Genomic DNA, 15837 nt, shown 5'->3' with positions numbered 1-15837 from the left:
GGAAGGTTCTCCTCTCTCCACAGAGGACCTCTGGAGCTCTGACAGAGTGACCATCGGGTTCGTGGTCACATCCCTGACTAAGGCCCTTCTCCCCTGATCGCTCAGTTTAGATGGCCGGCCAGCTCTAGGAAGAGTCCTGGTGGTTTCAAACTTCTTCCACTTACGGATGATGGAGGCCACTGTGCTCATTGGGACCTTCAAAGCAGCAGAAATGTTTCTGTAACCTTCCCGAGATTTGTGCCTCGAGACAATCCTGTCTCGGAGGTCTACAGACAATTCCTTTGACTTCATGCTTGGTTTGTGCTCTGAGATGAACTGTCAACTGTGGGACCTTATATAGACAGGTGTGTGCCTTTCCAAATCATGTCCAGTCAACTGAATTTACCACAGGTGGACTCCAATGAAGCTGCAGAAACATCTCAAGGATGATCAGGGGAAACAGGATGGACCTGAGCTCAATTATGAGCTTCACGGCAAAGGCTGTGAATACTTATGGACATGTGCTTTCTCAATTTTTTTATTTTTAATAAATTTGCAAAAACCTCAAGTAAACTTTTTTCACGTTGTCATTATGGGGTGTTGTGTGCAGAATTCTGAGGAAAAAAATGAATTTAATCCATTTTGGAATAAGGCTGTAACATAACAAAATGTGGAAAAAGTGATGTGCTGGGAATACTTTCTGGATGCACTGTGTGTGTGTGTGTGTATATATAATATCTATAGCATAGTTTACTGTCAAATAATGCATAGTACGCGACACGTGTTTCGCCCTCATTTGGGCTCATCAGGCATACACACTCTTCTGCTCCCCTTGCGGGGATCGAACCTCGGATGTCAGTGTTAGAGACGAAGTCCCTTTACGCTGCTCCCTACCCAATTTCCTGCTTTTACTTTTTCAAAACACTCTATTGTTTCTGATCTCCAAACAAATTTGGAGGACAAATACTTTTTCACCGCCCGCTCTCTTTTCTATTTTTATATATATATATCTGTGTATGTATATTGTGGAAAGAAAATGCAGACATGGGTTCAAGGTTTGGGTTGTTTTCATCGTGCACCCTTCTTTTTTGTAACAAAGTCAATTTAAAGTTACAAAAACAATGGCATTCGGCTCATGCAGTCACACTCTGGGCCTTTGCTATGTTCCATTTGAAGTGGGAATTTACGAGTTCCTAGTGGGAATTTTCAACTGGTTTGGTTATGTAGTATCCATCCATCCATCCCCATTTACATTAAAAGGAAGCAAAACAAAAGATACCAAGCAAAATAGCAGCCACTGAGGCTGGGGAGATTCTCGTACTTTTCTAGTTTGTGTAACCTGGTGTAAAAGCAGATGGTGGTGGGCTGCCTGTTTTATGTACCATCCAAGACCAGATTGGGCGGGGCTTGTGTGTGGGTGTGGTCTGACAGGGTCTGGCTGAGGCACTTTGGAGGTGCAGACAGAAATTCCAGGTGGTTAATGACAGCGGACCCTCTCTTCCCCATTGTGGTAGCATTTTACCGTATCACAGCGTCATAGGCACACACGTATGTGACTCTACACTAACTAGGTTACCTGTCAAAGACATGTAATAGAATACATTTGAAAACGTCATACGTGTACCTCCGGTGTTCCTCGTAGTCCTTTCCTCCGTGTCCTCGTGTGTCTGAACCTCTCTTGACCGGTGCTTCCTTTCTCAGTCGTGTACCTGTAAGGCCTGTTTCTCTTACTCTGTCATTTCAAGGCGCCTTTCCCACTTATTGACTGCCACTAACGGTAGACAGGCTGCCATTACCTGCTGTGAAGACGGCCTTCATATTCTTGTGAATACCTGCAGTCTTTGAAGGCGACTCTTGGCGTGCCTCCTACACTCCGACTTCTCTTGTGCCTCAGACTCTGTCTTGCCTGGGAACTTCCCTGCCAATTTCATCAGCAAAGCCCAACTGACCAATCAGATTGCTCCATGGGCCTGACCACACACAGTAGCGTTTTATTATCCATATTACTAACTGAGAATGGTAAACCGGATGGCATTGACGCAGGTACACGGCGATGGGACCATGAGACGTACTGCGCAGGCGCGTACAGCGCGCATCTCATAAACCGCACGCAAAGTTGTATCCACTGCGCACGAAGGAGTCACGGCCCAAAAACGAAAGAGCTCAACTGACGTGAATGAGAAATGAAGCAACAATGCGTCCATGGCTAACGACTACCGACAGCCACACAAAAAAGAGGACTCTGTGCTGCAGCCCAGATTCAAACGGAAGAGGCTACGGAGGCCCCACGGGTCCATAAAGTACGGAAGGTGCAGGCATCGGCGCCATATTGTGAGTGGCACTACTGCGGAGTGAAGTTAGGAATAATGTGCTGCTTGGGTCGACTAATGTATTTCAGGATACCCAACGCTGGGGGTAGGCGAGCGAAGCGAGCAGGGGGCTCCCTTGTATGGTAAAGATTTGCAGATTAAAATGCCAGTAGAGGTCAATTCTAAGTCTGTCAGCCACCCAGTTCCTAAATGCAGTCATTCCCAGTTTGACAGAAGTGGGCACTGTTTTTCCATTGCATTATCCCTCCATCAGTTTTACAGCCTGCTAATAATGCCCATCCTGGATGCACTTGGCACCTGACGGGAACCATAATGGCACCTGTTAAGTGCAGGCGGCTGAACGGAGTTAATTTTTCTTGGCTTTTGTGTGGTGTGCACTGCTCAGTTTCCTTACTGACCACCCTGTCTCTCCTTTTGTTTCTCTCCCCAGATTGAGCCGGACGGGACTCCACGCTGTCCCACAGAGCTGCTCGGAGTGGAGGTCTGAACACTCGCTGCTAAAAGGTTTACACTTTTTTTTTTTTTCTCTTCCCCCAAACCACGGTGAGGGGGCTGCTCCAGTCGGGACCCCCGCAGGTACGCCTCACCTCACAACCCCAAATCGGGAGCCATCACCTCGCTGCTGTCCAGGAACGGACAAAACGGACTGACGACTCGGGACTTTTCCCTTTTTACTTCTCTTTGCGGCTGACTCGAAAGCTTTTTTCATGTTTGGAAATATATATATATTTTTCTTTTCTTTTTGGGAGTTTAATTTCCACAACAAACCTGGACTCGATGCGGTCGAAGCTTCACCTTCTTTTGGACTGCGTGAGCAGTAAATGCTGCGGAGGTCAAATGGCACGTGCTGCGGCTCCGTCAACAGGATCTTTGGACAAATGCGATGAATCGGATTCTGCTCACAGCCCTACCTCAAAGAAAAAAAAAATTCCTAAAAAATAGACAAGCCAGGTTAGCATTTCAATAAGAAAAGGACTTTTTCTATTAAAGCGGAAACAAATAATAATAATAATAATAATGATAATAATAATAATTGAAATGGAATGAAAGACTGCTGCGACCAATCCAAAGCCTTACTGACCTTCTCACGTCGTGTTTTCTACGGATCTAGTGTTGGATTTCCAAGAATTCAAGGAATACAAAAAAAAAAATCAATATACTGAATGTTTACTAAAAGTAACACAAAATAATAATTTTTTTAGATGAATGTTTAGTTGACAGATTGATGTTCTGTATTATTATTATTATTCTTTTTTTTAAATTTTTGAACACTTCGCACACTTTCAAACAAGGAAAATCACCAAAAAGACGACGCGTGGCCGGACACACGACATGCGCATGCACGCCCTCCGTCCTTTTTTTTTTTTTTACCTCCATTGTTATTTCACGAGGGGGTGTTAAAAGGAAATCTCTGTGACTCTGTGTTTTATTTTTGGATGTGAGTGGGGGGTCGTCTTCTGAATGCTGCGAATTTTGCCCCTCTTCTATTTATCATTTCTCGGCGAGGTCTCCTGGTGCGATCGGCAGCACAAAACGGAATTCAACTTCCCGCTTGGATCGATCGCAAGGAGGCGCGCTCCGGTCCGATCCTGTTCAGCTGCGCGCGTGCGCACGTGTATGTTGTGCGTGCGCGCGCGCGCGTCTATGTGTGCGTGAGCGCGTTTGAATCCCCGCCCTCCCCAGTGACCATCGCTTCTTGGCTTCCTGCCTGATGAAAGTGCGCACGAATGCGCGCGGCTTCATTTCCTTCACTTGTAGAACGTAACACAAGACGCTTTTGAATGTAGAGCTTTTTTGATTTGATTTTATTCTTTTTTTAATTTTGTTTTGTGCAATTCACTGGAGTAACTTAATTATTATTCTAATAGCGACATGAATGCATTGACCGGGTTGGACATTTTTGGTCTGAGGTCATTTTTCGGATGCATTGCCTAATACTGTACATATAGTCGAGAGAGCGGATCACTGTAAATAGCGAACGGCCGGATCCCTGGTGCAAGTACGGTACCTACTGAGCTCGGGTTCGACAAGATGGACCTGGACAGCCTCAACACTGTATTTAAAATAGAAACACGCCACTAAATGAAATAGTTTTATAGCAATTCTGTAATTTAAAAGAAAACGAAGAAGAAGAAAAAAAAGAAACCTAATCTTGATAAATTATTCTAGAAATTTCTGCTATGAAGGTACATTTCACCGATGGCATATGCAATATTGACATTTTTTAAAATTTAGTTTACAGAATGAAACTAAGTGTATAAAAATGGTGTTAATATGTTTGCTAATAATGAATATTTGCTGTTTGTACATTATTTTCTGCCAAGATTCAATGAGGAGAAAACAATAGTTTTTTTTTTTTTTGCTATATGATTCTAACAGTAATTAAGACAGTGTTTTCAGTAATTGTATATCTTATTGTATCGATATCAAAAGATTAAATATAAGAGGCCTAATTTATCTTTGTGTCTTCCATTGTATATACTTCATATAATGTTAATTGTGATGCTACCGGAGAATCTGAGAAATAAATGAATTAAAGTAGTCTAGTAAAGTATTGCTTCAGTCTGTATTGATTATCGATCGCCATATGCAATAAAAGACGTTATTTAAGAAAAGGAACACTTGTTGTATGCTGTAGTTTGTTTGATTTGTGCTGTGTTCGGCCATCTTGATTTGGTCCTGCAATCTTAATAATGACCCTTACTGACCTCTTGGGCACGGCCATCAGCAGTGTGTCTGTCTGCGGAGAGAGTGTCGACCTCGTCAAGAGGTTTACTTACCTCGGCGGTGACATTCGTGTGACTCTGGTGACTCTTCCTATGAAGTCAGTAGACTGATTGGGACAGCATGGGGGTCATGAGGTTGCTGGCAAGGGGGGTGTGTGGTGCTTCTGATATGTCTGCTGAAGGATGAAGGTCCAAGCCTTTAGAGTCCTGGTGCTTCCTGTTTGTGAGACATGGACGCCATCCAGTGACCTGAGATGAAGACTGAACTCTTTCACGTGTGTCTCTTCAGAGAATCTTTGGTTACAGCTGGTTTGACTTTGTGTTGCTCATTGAGTCCCGAATGAGGCACATGACCTGCACCGTGAGGGGGCGTCAGTTACACCACTGTGGCCATCCAGCTTATTGCTGAGGACCCGAACGGCTGGACCAGGCCTTAACACCTGACTGCAGCCGATAGAGGGTAATTTCTGGAGGGTGGGACTGGACCTCGTGTCTGCCTGTGTTCCAACCAGGATCCCGCGTTGTTTTGTTGTGGGTCTGGATGGAATGGTGCCTTATATAGTGTAAGTCACTCTCGGTCAAGAAATTTAGAAAGCATGCAAGTTAGATGCACAATTTTGAGTTCAGGTGTTTCATTTTCAACAGGTGCATAAAATCAAGCATGCAGCCGTGTAATCTCCATAGTTAGATAAGAAAGACACAATGTGGTAGATACACCATATGGCCAAAAGGATATCCCGAGACATTTCTGAGGAGCAGAAGTCCTGCTGAGTCACAGAGAGGATGTGCTGCATTGCTCATAATGGCCATCGGTTTGGACTTCATTCTCTCCTCCACTACAACCTCCAGCAGGTCCGGGAGACGTCCCATAACTGAGTCTGCCTTCTCAATCAGCTTATCCATTTGTATGTTAATTATCCTTACGGATGAAAAGATCTTGTACCTGGTTGTATTTTTGTCTGATTTTCAGGTTGTAACAAGACGAGAAGCTCTCCCAGCACACTGCACTGAGAAATGTTCACATTTTTCTTAAGCAACTCTCATCTGTCTTCAGGCTAATTTTCAATTATGATGAGCATTGCATTTCTTGACACTCTTCTGTTGCATGATCTGTTCAGTGCAAGTCCTCAGTCCTGCCGAGTCACAGAGAGGTTGTACTCCATTGCTCTTAATAGCCATCAGTTTGGACTTCATTCTCTCCTCCACTACAACCTCCAGCAGGGCCAGGAGATGTCCCGTAACTGAGTCTGCCTTCTTAATCAGCTTGTCCATTTGTATGTTAACTCTCCTTACACACAGATGAAAAGATCTTGTACCTGGTTGTATTGGAGTAGATGTATTTGTGTTTGACCTTCAGGGTATAACAAAGTAGAAACTCTCCAGTCAGTTTGCACTAGGGAATGATTTACTATTGGTTGTGGACATTTGGACAGACACAGTGGTCTACAGGCTATTTTTCAGTAATACTGAGCATTACATTTCTTGACATACGTCTGTTGAATAATGTGTTGTCTGACATGCTGGTGAGTCACAGAGGGGATGTACAGTATTGTTCAGACCAAGATGTAGCAGAGTGCACTGACTCTTTTTCTCGCTATTCTACAGACTGTTCCCGCCTGGTCCTGATGATATCAAGCATGCTTCCGACCCCTTTGACATCACTTCCGGGTCCGAGCCTACAGATGAAGACCCTTCCAGGTCCAGCCCCTCTGATGTCATTTCCGGGCCCAAGCCTATGGAGGAAGACCCTTCTGGTTCCGACCCCCCGATGTCACTTCCTTTAAAAGCTGCCACTTTCCCCCTATCCCCTTCAGTTCTATTTTGGACTGCAGTGCTATCATTTTTCTCAATTTTCCAGTCAGGAAACAATATATGGGTGGATGCCCCAAACCTTGCTATGGCTCTTGGTCGGGTTTGTAACAACTGTTATACGGAGTTTGTCCCCCCTGGAAGTGAGAAAGCCCATTCAAAAGAGGGCTATATAGTGGGATCTCTACAATAACTACTGGGACCACAAACCGTGGAGCAGGGAACTGCTGGGAGAGCCCACTTCAAGCCCACTGGCTCTTTCAGCATCTTCTATTCTGCCTTCAGGCTGAACCTGCTGGGGTTACTTGACCCAGCCTGGACAAGTTGGTAGTTGATGGAAAACATCTTCATGTGTATATATGATCTTCTGGACAGTGGAATGGTTAATTTCCAATGGTTTGGAGATCTTTTGACATCTCTTCCCAAACTCCTAGGCATCTTCAGTCAGGTCCATAAATATTTGGACAGTGACATAATGTTCATAATAATTTTGGCTCTGTATGGCACCACAATGGATTTGAAATAAAGCAATTATTATGTGATTGAAGTGTAGACTTTTCAGCTTTAATTTAAGGGGTTTACCAAAAATATCGTATTAGCCGTTTAGGAATGACAGCCATTTTTCTGCATACCCCAATTTCCAGGGGATCATATTTGGACATTTGACGGACAAGCTGTTCCATGGCCAGGTGGTTAGCGGGACCCTCGTTACTTCATTAACTATTAAGCTGGTAGAAGGTCTGGATTTGATTCCAAGTGTGGAATTTACATTTGGAAGCTGTCACTGTGAACTCTCAATTTGAGGTCCATGCAAAGTAAAAACAGGCAGAGAAAACAAAACAAACCCATCAGAGACAGAGAGCAGAAAAACCAAGAGTGGTCAAGTGAACCGTTTGGTAGATTCTTAAAAAGAAGGAACACACTGGTGAGCTCAGCAACACCAGAAGGTCAGGAAGAGCACAGAAGACAACAGTGCTGGAGGACTGCAGAATTCTGTCCTTGGTGAAGAAGAACCCCCATGATATTCAGCTACACCAAGGCCACTCTCCGCTGGGGGGTAGACCAATCATTGGCAAAGTCTACAATCAAGAGAAGACTTCATGAAAATAAAGACAGAGGGTCTACCATCATGAGGTGGTTTAAGTCCCACCTGACTGATAAGCAGGAGTTTGTTAGGTTTCAGCAGATTCAGCACAGCGTTGGTCACACAAGGAGTCACTCAGAGCTCTGTTCTAGGCCCTCTGCTCTTCTGTAGCTGTATGCTTCCCCTCAGCCATGTTATCCGTAGCTTCGGACTGGGTGATCATTTTCACTTAACTCTGTCCATCCATCCATTATCCAATCCGCTATATCCTAACTACAGGGTCACGGGGGTCTGCTGGATGCAAGGCAGGAAACAAACCCTGGGCAGGGTGCCAGCCCACTGCAGGACACACACACACACACCCACACACTAGGGACAATTTAGGATCGCCAATGCACCTAACCTGCATGTCTTTGGACTGTGGGAGGAAACTGCAGCACATGGAGGAAATCCACACAGACATGGGGAGAACATGCAAACGCCATGCAGGGAGGACCCGGGAAGTGAACCCGGACCTCCTTACTGCAAGGCAGCACCGCTACCCACTGCGCCACTGTGCCACCCTACTCAACTCTATTTCAATGTAAAAACTGAAACTTCATCAGGCCTTTCTCAGCTCAGTGAAATGAAAACCTGGATGGAGCAGATCTCTTTAAAGTGAAACTGCAACAAAACTGAACTGCAAATTGGCACTGAAGCACAACTTAAGAAAATGAGCTCCGTCTCACTCACTCTCATCTGACCGTCTTCTGATGTAAGGAATCTTGGTGTAATTTTTGATTCCTTCCTTACTTCTCCCACCCCCATAATTCACATTAAGAAACTTTCTTACTTTCACCTCCGTCACATATCCTGTATTCACTTCTTCCTCTCCTTTTCGAATGCTGAGACACTTGTCCACCCTTTTATCACATTGCACATCGATTATTGTAACTCCCTACTGGCAGGCGTTCCTTCTGATCTTCTATCAGAACTCCAGATGATTCAAAACACTGCTGTAAGAGTCCTGACACAAACCAACAACAGCGAGCACATCACACCCATCCTGCATCGCCTCCACTGGCTCCCTGTATCTTACAGGATTGAGTAATGGAGCCGAGTGTAGAACCTTCTGTCCGAAGGCCTCAGAGAGCTCTCCTTTGATCTCGACCTGGTGATCACAAACACATCACCGGCAAACTGGATGTAAGAACAGGCTCAGGGGAGATTTTCTCTAACGAGTATAATTTGAGGTATTTACTTTTTCCACTTGTGAAATTTGCATTTTTGTCAATTTAAGTGATACAGTAGATTGGAAAATACAAATGTGTTACCATGTTTGTTACAGTGTTTGATATCACCTTTATCTACGGATGCTGTTTAAGTGAAGATCAGCTCTTGATGTGTCCACTCATGATAAATTAAAAAAAAAATTCATGGGATTGGACTTACTATTTCATGTAACTGTATAAAGGCTGAGGAAAACCCGGAGTCCCTTGCGGTTCATTGACTGTACTTGTAGCGGGGCTACATAGTAGTAATAGTGTTGTCAGTGTTAGTCTGACTGCGTCTTGCTTCCATCGTCCCGTTTGCTGTTTAGGTGTGTGTCAGTGAATGTCGTCCCCGTAAAGGGGGACGGATGATGGAAAGAAACCGCAGCCCCAAATTGGAAAACACCTGTTAACTATCAATCAATTACATCTGGCATAGGACTATTTAAGCAATCAGGAGGAAACGAGGAGGAGAAAGAAGGAGACCATTTTTTCACGACCACAAACCATCTGTACCTGCTGTATTCCGCATCTCGTATTTCTTTTCATTTCGCCGGACTGACTTCCATCCCTCATCACCAGAGACCCCAGGGTCGGATCATCATTCACCACGCGCCGAGGAATCACGGTGAGGTTGCTCCATTTACCGGGACATACAAACACTCCACATATCTGTTAAGCAGTCATCTGCATTCAGGAAAATTGTATACTCGGACTTAAGTTCAGGACCATTCATTTCCGTATATCATTCAGTGTTGTTATTCGTTGTTTGTTATACGTTACAGGGGCAAGGGAGGGTTTGTTGTATTTATATATGGTGGTGTCATGTTGTTGCTGTGGTGGAGGGATCCATCCATCCATCCATATTTCAACCCGCTGAATCTGAACACAGGGTCACGGGGGTCTGCTGGAGCCAATCCCAGCCAACACAGGGCACAAGGCAGGAACCAATCCCGGGCAGGATGCCAACCCACCGCAGGACACACACAAACACACACCAAGCACACACTAGGGCCAATTTAAAATCGCCAATCCACCTAACCTGCATGTCTTTGGACTGTGGGAGGAAACCCACGCAAACACGGGGAGAACATGCAAACTCCACACAGCGAGGACCCGAATATTTATATATATTTTTTCTATTTATTTTGCATTTTTTCTTGTTGTTATTTCATTTAATACAGTTAATCATCTATTTTTACATATCTGCTTTTCTTTTGTGCTTATATTTACAACGTCGATTGTGGGGAAAAGTTTATTTGTTAGAGGTACGGCTTGATATTTAGATTCAACCTCAGTTTTTTATCCAGACCACAGGTCTTGGAGGTGTAGGTGCTGGCTGGGTAAGGGGTCGGCCGTTACGTACTGGCATTGGTGATATTTTTTTTTTTGGGATTTTTGAATAACTTTGTGCTTTTCTGGATTTTTGACCCCTTTGTTCTGTTTTTTTTTTCCATACTGTTCCTAGTATTGTGTAACTCTGTGGGTTTTGTTTGCTCTTTTAGGCGACTCCTTTTGCCTTTTGTGCTAATTGGAGCGTCCTTGTGCTTCAGAGCATTTTTATACGATAAATATTTTTATTTATAAAGATTCTACATTTGCCCTCTTGTTAATAGTTGGGGTTTGATGGGCTTTCCCCCTTTATAGTGGGCATTTTGAGTCATTACTGGGAGCTGCTGTGTTCAGGATGGAATGATCTGCCAAAAAAAGTAAACACGGTAAAGGGGTGAAAAATCCACAAATAAATTAATAATCCACTGTTATACAGTATTGTGCAAAAGTTTTAGGCAGATCTGCTGTAAACAAAGAATGCTTTCCAAAATGGAAGTGTTAATCATTTATTTTCATCAATTAACAAAATGCAGTGAATGAACAAAAGAGAAATCTAAATCAAATCAATATTTGGTGTGACCACCCTGTGCCTTCACAACAGCATCAATTCTTCTAGGTACACTTGCACACAGTTTTTGAAGGAACTCGGCTGGTAGGTTGTTCCAAACATCTTGGAGAACTAACCCCAGATCTTCTGTGGATGTAGGCTTCCTCACATCCTTCTGTCTCTTCATGTAATCTCAGACACACTCGATGATGTTGAGATCAGGGCTCTGTGGGGGCCATACCATCACTTCCAGGACTTCTTGTTCTTCTTTATGCTGAAGATAGTTCTTAATGACTTTGGCTGTATGTTTGGGGTCGTTGTCCTGCTGCAGAATAAATTTGGGGCCAATCATACGCCTCCCTGATGGTATTGCATGATGGATAAGTATCTGCCTGTATTTCTCAGCATTGAGAACATCATTAATCCTGACCAAATCTCCAACTCCATTTGCAGAAATGCAGCCCCAAACGTTCAAGGAACCTCCACCATGCTTCACTGTTGCCTGCAGACACTCATTATTTTACCGCTCTCCAGTCCTTCGACGAACAAACTGCCTTCTGCTACAGCCAAATATTTCAAATTTTGACTCATCAGTCCAGAGCACCTGCTGCCATTTTTCTGCACCCCAGTTCCTATGTTTTCGTGCATACTTGAGTCACTTGGCCTTGTTTCCATGTCGGAGGTATGGCTTTTTGGCTGCAACTCTTCCATGAAGACCACTTCTGGCCAGACTTCTCTGGACAGTAGATGGGTGTACCTGGGTCCCACTGGTCTCTTACAGTTCTGAGCTGATGGTACTTCTGGACATCTTCCGATTTCAAAGGGTAATAAGCTTGATGTGTCTTTCATCTGCTGCACTAAGTTTCCTTGGCCGACCACTGCGTCTACGATCCTCAACGTTGCCCGTTTCTTTGTGCTTCTTCAAAAGAGCTTGAACAGCACATCTTGAAACCCCAGTCTGCTTTGAAATCTTTGTCTGGGAGAGACCTTGCTGATGCAATAGAACTACCTTGTGTCTTGTTACTGTGCTCAATCTTGCCATGACATGAAACTGTCTTCCACAACCTCACCTTGGTATCAGAGTTTGGCTGTTCCTCACCCAGTTTGAAGCTGTTTCTGTTTCAATTAATGACTGTGCTTCAACCTACGTGTGACATTGATGATCATTAGCACCTGTTTGGTAGAATTGGTTGATCAGACACCTGACTAGAATCCTACAAAATCCCTGACTTTGTGCAAGTGGACCTGTAAGAACTGATGCTGGTTTGAAGGCAAAAGGTAGGAACACCAAATATTGATTTGATTTAGATTTGTCTTTTGTTCGCTCACTTTGCATTTTGTAAATTGATAACAATAAACAATCATTATTTATATTTCTGAAAGCATTCTTTGTTTACAGCATTTTTTCACACCTGCCTATACTTTTGCACAGTACTGTATAAAATTCAGGTATGGCCCCAGATGAGTTTTCATGCCACAAAATCTCTCTGGACACCCGTCCTTCTAAATTCCAAGCCAAAATCACTTGCTTATGTGACTGGCACTATATACTTTTCTCCTTTTTCTTTGGTCTTTCACCAGATACCACCCCCCCCCCCCCCCCTCCAAAGGTGGTCCTGATGCCCCTTCCCCTACTCTGGACCCCATACTGTTCAACCAGGAGGTTAAGCAGACAGTGCCCTGTGGTTCACTACCTGGCATGTTGCCAGTCATTTCCAAAATTCCTCTGCAGGATGCCCCAATGCCAATCTCCGCCCCCCACTTCCATCAATGCCAGCTGCTGATTGTTGGGTCCTCACAGTGAAAAGTGTTCAATCAAAAGAAGCAGGAGTGCCAACTGCACACAGAATTGGGTTTGTCCTGTGTGAGTGTAGGCTGCCTCTCCATTCTGTTTCAGTGCCAGGGGGTAGATTGTGATCAGTAACTGCTTTCCTAGTGACTGGCGCTATATAAACCAGTCTTGCATAGTCCTCCACCTCCATTTTCCTTTTAATTAGAAAACCTCTACAGATCTCTCCTCACTTGATAAGTCTGGCTTGGGCGAGAGCCTCCTGACAACCAAGTGCCACTCTTTGTGCTGGCTCATTTCTAGAGTGCCCACTCCGATATGCTGGGGGCATTGTGGGGCTCACAAGCCCCATAAAGACATTTAAGCCGGATGAAGCATTGGGATTCACAAGGCCCCCAAACCTCTAATAGGTAGGCTGTGTTAACAGTAGGAGGGTTTGTTTGGGTCTGGAGCGCAAGTGAAGAGAGCAACCTGCCCTCAGCCTCAAAACATTTGACATTTCTAGAAGAATTCCAAAATGTATCACAGAGGGACAGAGCTGGGAAAGCAAAGCGGTGCAAACCCCTTCTCCAATCCCCCCTTGATTGGGACAGAGGAACTTGCAATCCCTTTGGTTGATCTCACAGTGCTCCAATAACTCGACTTTATTCCATATAGTGCCTTTCCATAGCAACCACTTTGCGTCTGCTGAGGTGCACATTCTGTTAATTTAAAGAGAAAAAGGGCTCTTTTTGATTTAAGGTAGTTTTAGTAATTAATATGTTTGTTCACCTAACGTAATTTTTTGCTTTACTTCAAATTGAAAAACCTTGCTGTCGCTTAATGTAACTTCTTCTATTTAGTCTAAAGCAAAAAATCGCTTTGGAGACCCTGCCGGCTCCGCCCCCCTGTGATGTCACGTCCGGGCTCGCACCAATGGCAGAAGACCTACATGAGCCCGACCCCTTTGACCTCACTTCCTGTCTCCCCCTTTAAAAGCCTGCACCTTTTCCCAATTCCCTCAGTTCTGTTTGGACTCGGTTTTGTGCACATCACTGTTGTATTATTTTGAAAAGCAACTTTGCAGCCAGGAAACCAAATTATACGGGTGGCTGCCCCAAACCTTTATATGACTCTGTCTTGAGTTTCGGGGGGGGGGGGTCCCAGGAGGGCACTGCTGTTTCTACCCATTTGTAAGCCCTGAATCCCCCCCATCCCCACATTTTCTTATGGGATATGACATAAGGCTGATATTTGCATGGTAACCCCACTGACATCCCGTCGCTCACAGTAAGGAGGGCTATTGGATTTCAAAACAGATTTGCAAGACAACTGGAATGTAATTGTGTGACGGAAATAGCTGGCGCTGAGCTACACAAGTGCGTCATCCTGTGTGCTCTACGTGCCCAGCAGCAGGGTCTCTCTTCCCAGCAACACAGGGTCAAAGTCCTCACAACTCGGCTTCCTGATAAGGTATGGGACCCCCGCTGTCCCAGTGCAAGAGCAAAATCAACAACACCGGAGTCACGCGGGGTGAAAGCAGAACCGGACTTTCCATATAGTGCCTTTCTCGGCAGGGACAGGCATAAAAAAATAAGTATCACCCCATTAATATTCATATTATATAATGTCTTTCAGCTCAAGGTGCCTCAAAGCAGAGACGCAAGAGCTCCGAACTGCCCATTACGTCCACCAATGTAACCGCCATAAAGCGCCTTTCACAAAGGCGCTTCCCTAAATGAGCACCAGGTGCTTAACACCGCAGTTCCGTCCGGATTATATAATGTCCTATGACCCAAACTGGACAATATGGAGGAATTCAAATAATAAACCGGATGTGAATGTCACATCAGGTAATGGGGACGTTCTGGCAGGTCACATCGCAGGAGTAGATAGATAGATAGATAGATAGATAGATAGATAGATAGATAGATAGATAGATAGATGGGAAAGGCACTATAAAATAATAGATAGATAGATAGATAGATATGAAAGGCACTATAAAATGATAGATAGATAGAAAGATAGATAGATAGATAGATAGATAGATATGAAAGGCACTATAATATAATAGATAGATAGATAGATATGAAAGGCACTATAAAATGATAGATAGATAGATAGATAGATATGAAAGGCACTATATAATAGATAGATAGATAGATGGGAAAGGCACTATATGATAGATAGATAGATAGATAGATGGGAAAGGCACTATAAAATAGATATATAGATAGATAGATAGATAGATATGAAAGGCACTATAAAATGATAGATAGATAGATAGATAGATAGATAGATGGGAAAGGCACTATAAAATAATAGATAGAAAGGCACTATTTGATAGACAGATAGATAGATAGATAGATAGATAGATAGATAGATAGATAGATAGATAGATAGATAGATAGATAGATATGAAAGGCACAATATAATAGATAGATAGATAGATAGATAGATAGATAGATAGATAGATAGATAAATGGGAAAGGCACTATATGATAGATAGATAGATAGATAAATGGGAAAGGCACTATATGATAGATAGATAGATAGATAGATAGATAGATAGATAGATAGATAGATAGATAGATAGATAGATAGATAGATAGATAGATAGATACTTTATTAATCCCAAGGGGAAATTCACAAAGCAGTGGAGACTATCGCAAGGCGCTATAAAAACAGTTGCGTTCACGGTGGAAAGGGAAATCGGCGATCAAGCGTTCGAATCGGCGATCCAGCGTTCATCTATCCAGCGTCTTCCTCATTTGGCATTGCAAGAAGAGCTCATCAAGTGTAACGTTACAAAGCGCCTTTTATGCCATGTGCTATCATAAAGCACATCAAACACGATTTTACTTTACAGTGCAAGATGAAAGAGACGAAGCACCTCCAGTGTATAGCACCTGAACACCTGAAAGCCACCGTTAGGCGCCATGCAGTGACGTCCGTATTCTAGTAGAAGAGGAAGGAAAGAATCCAACTGTCACCTATAGAGGAGGGCTTTTC

At 43.7% G+C, this 15837-nt stretch overlaps 1 protein-coding gene across 1 annotated transcript in view; it reads left to right on the top strand.

Annotated features, from left to right (window-relative positions):
* The window catches only part of irs2b (insulin receptor substrate 2b), a 45339-nt gene extending 40411 nt beyond the window's left edge, over positions 1-4928 (top strand). The window contains 1 exon segment of the mRNA XM_028799213.2: positions 2740-4928. Within this exon segment, the coding sequence (XP_028655046.1) occupies positions 2740-2744 (5 nt within the window). The 3' untranslated portion in view covers positions 2745-4928.
* Positions 4929-15837: the final 10909 nt, after the last annotated feature.

The sequence above is a fragment of the Erpetoichthys calabaricus genome, chromosome 4 (genome assembly GCF_900747795.2).
Source record: "Erpetoichthys calabaricus chromosome 4, fErpCal1.3, whole genome shotgun sequence".
Classification (NCBI taxonomy): Eukaryota; Metazoa; Chordata; class Cladistia; order Polypteriformes; family Polypteridae; genus Erpetoichthys; species Erpetoichthys calabaricus.
The sequence above is the reverse complement of the archived record's forward strand: the minus strand, read 5'-3'. Positions and strand labels throughout refer to the sequence as shown.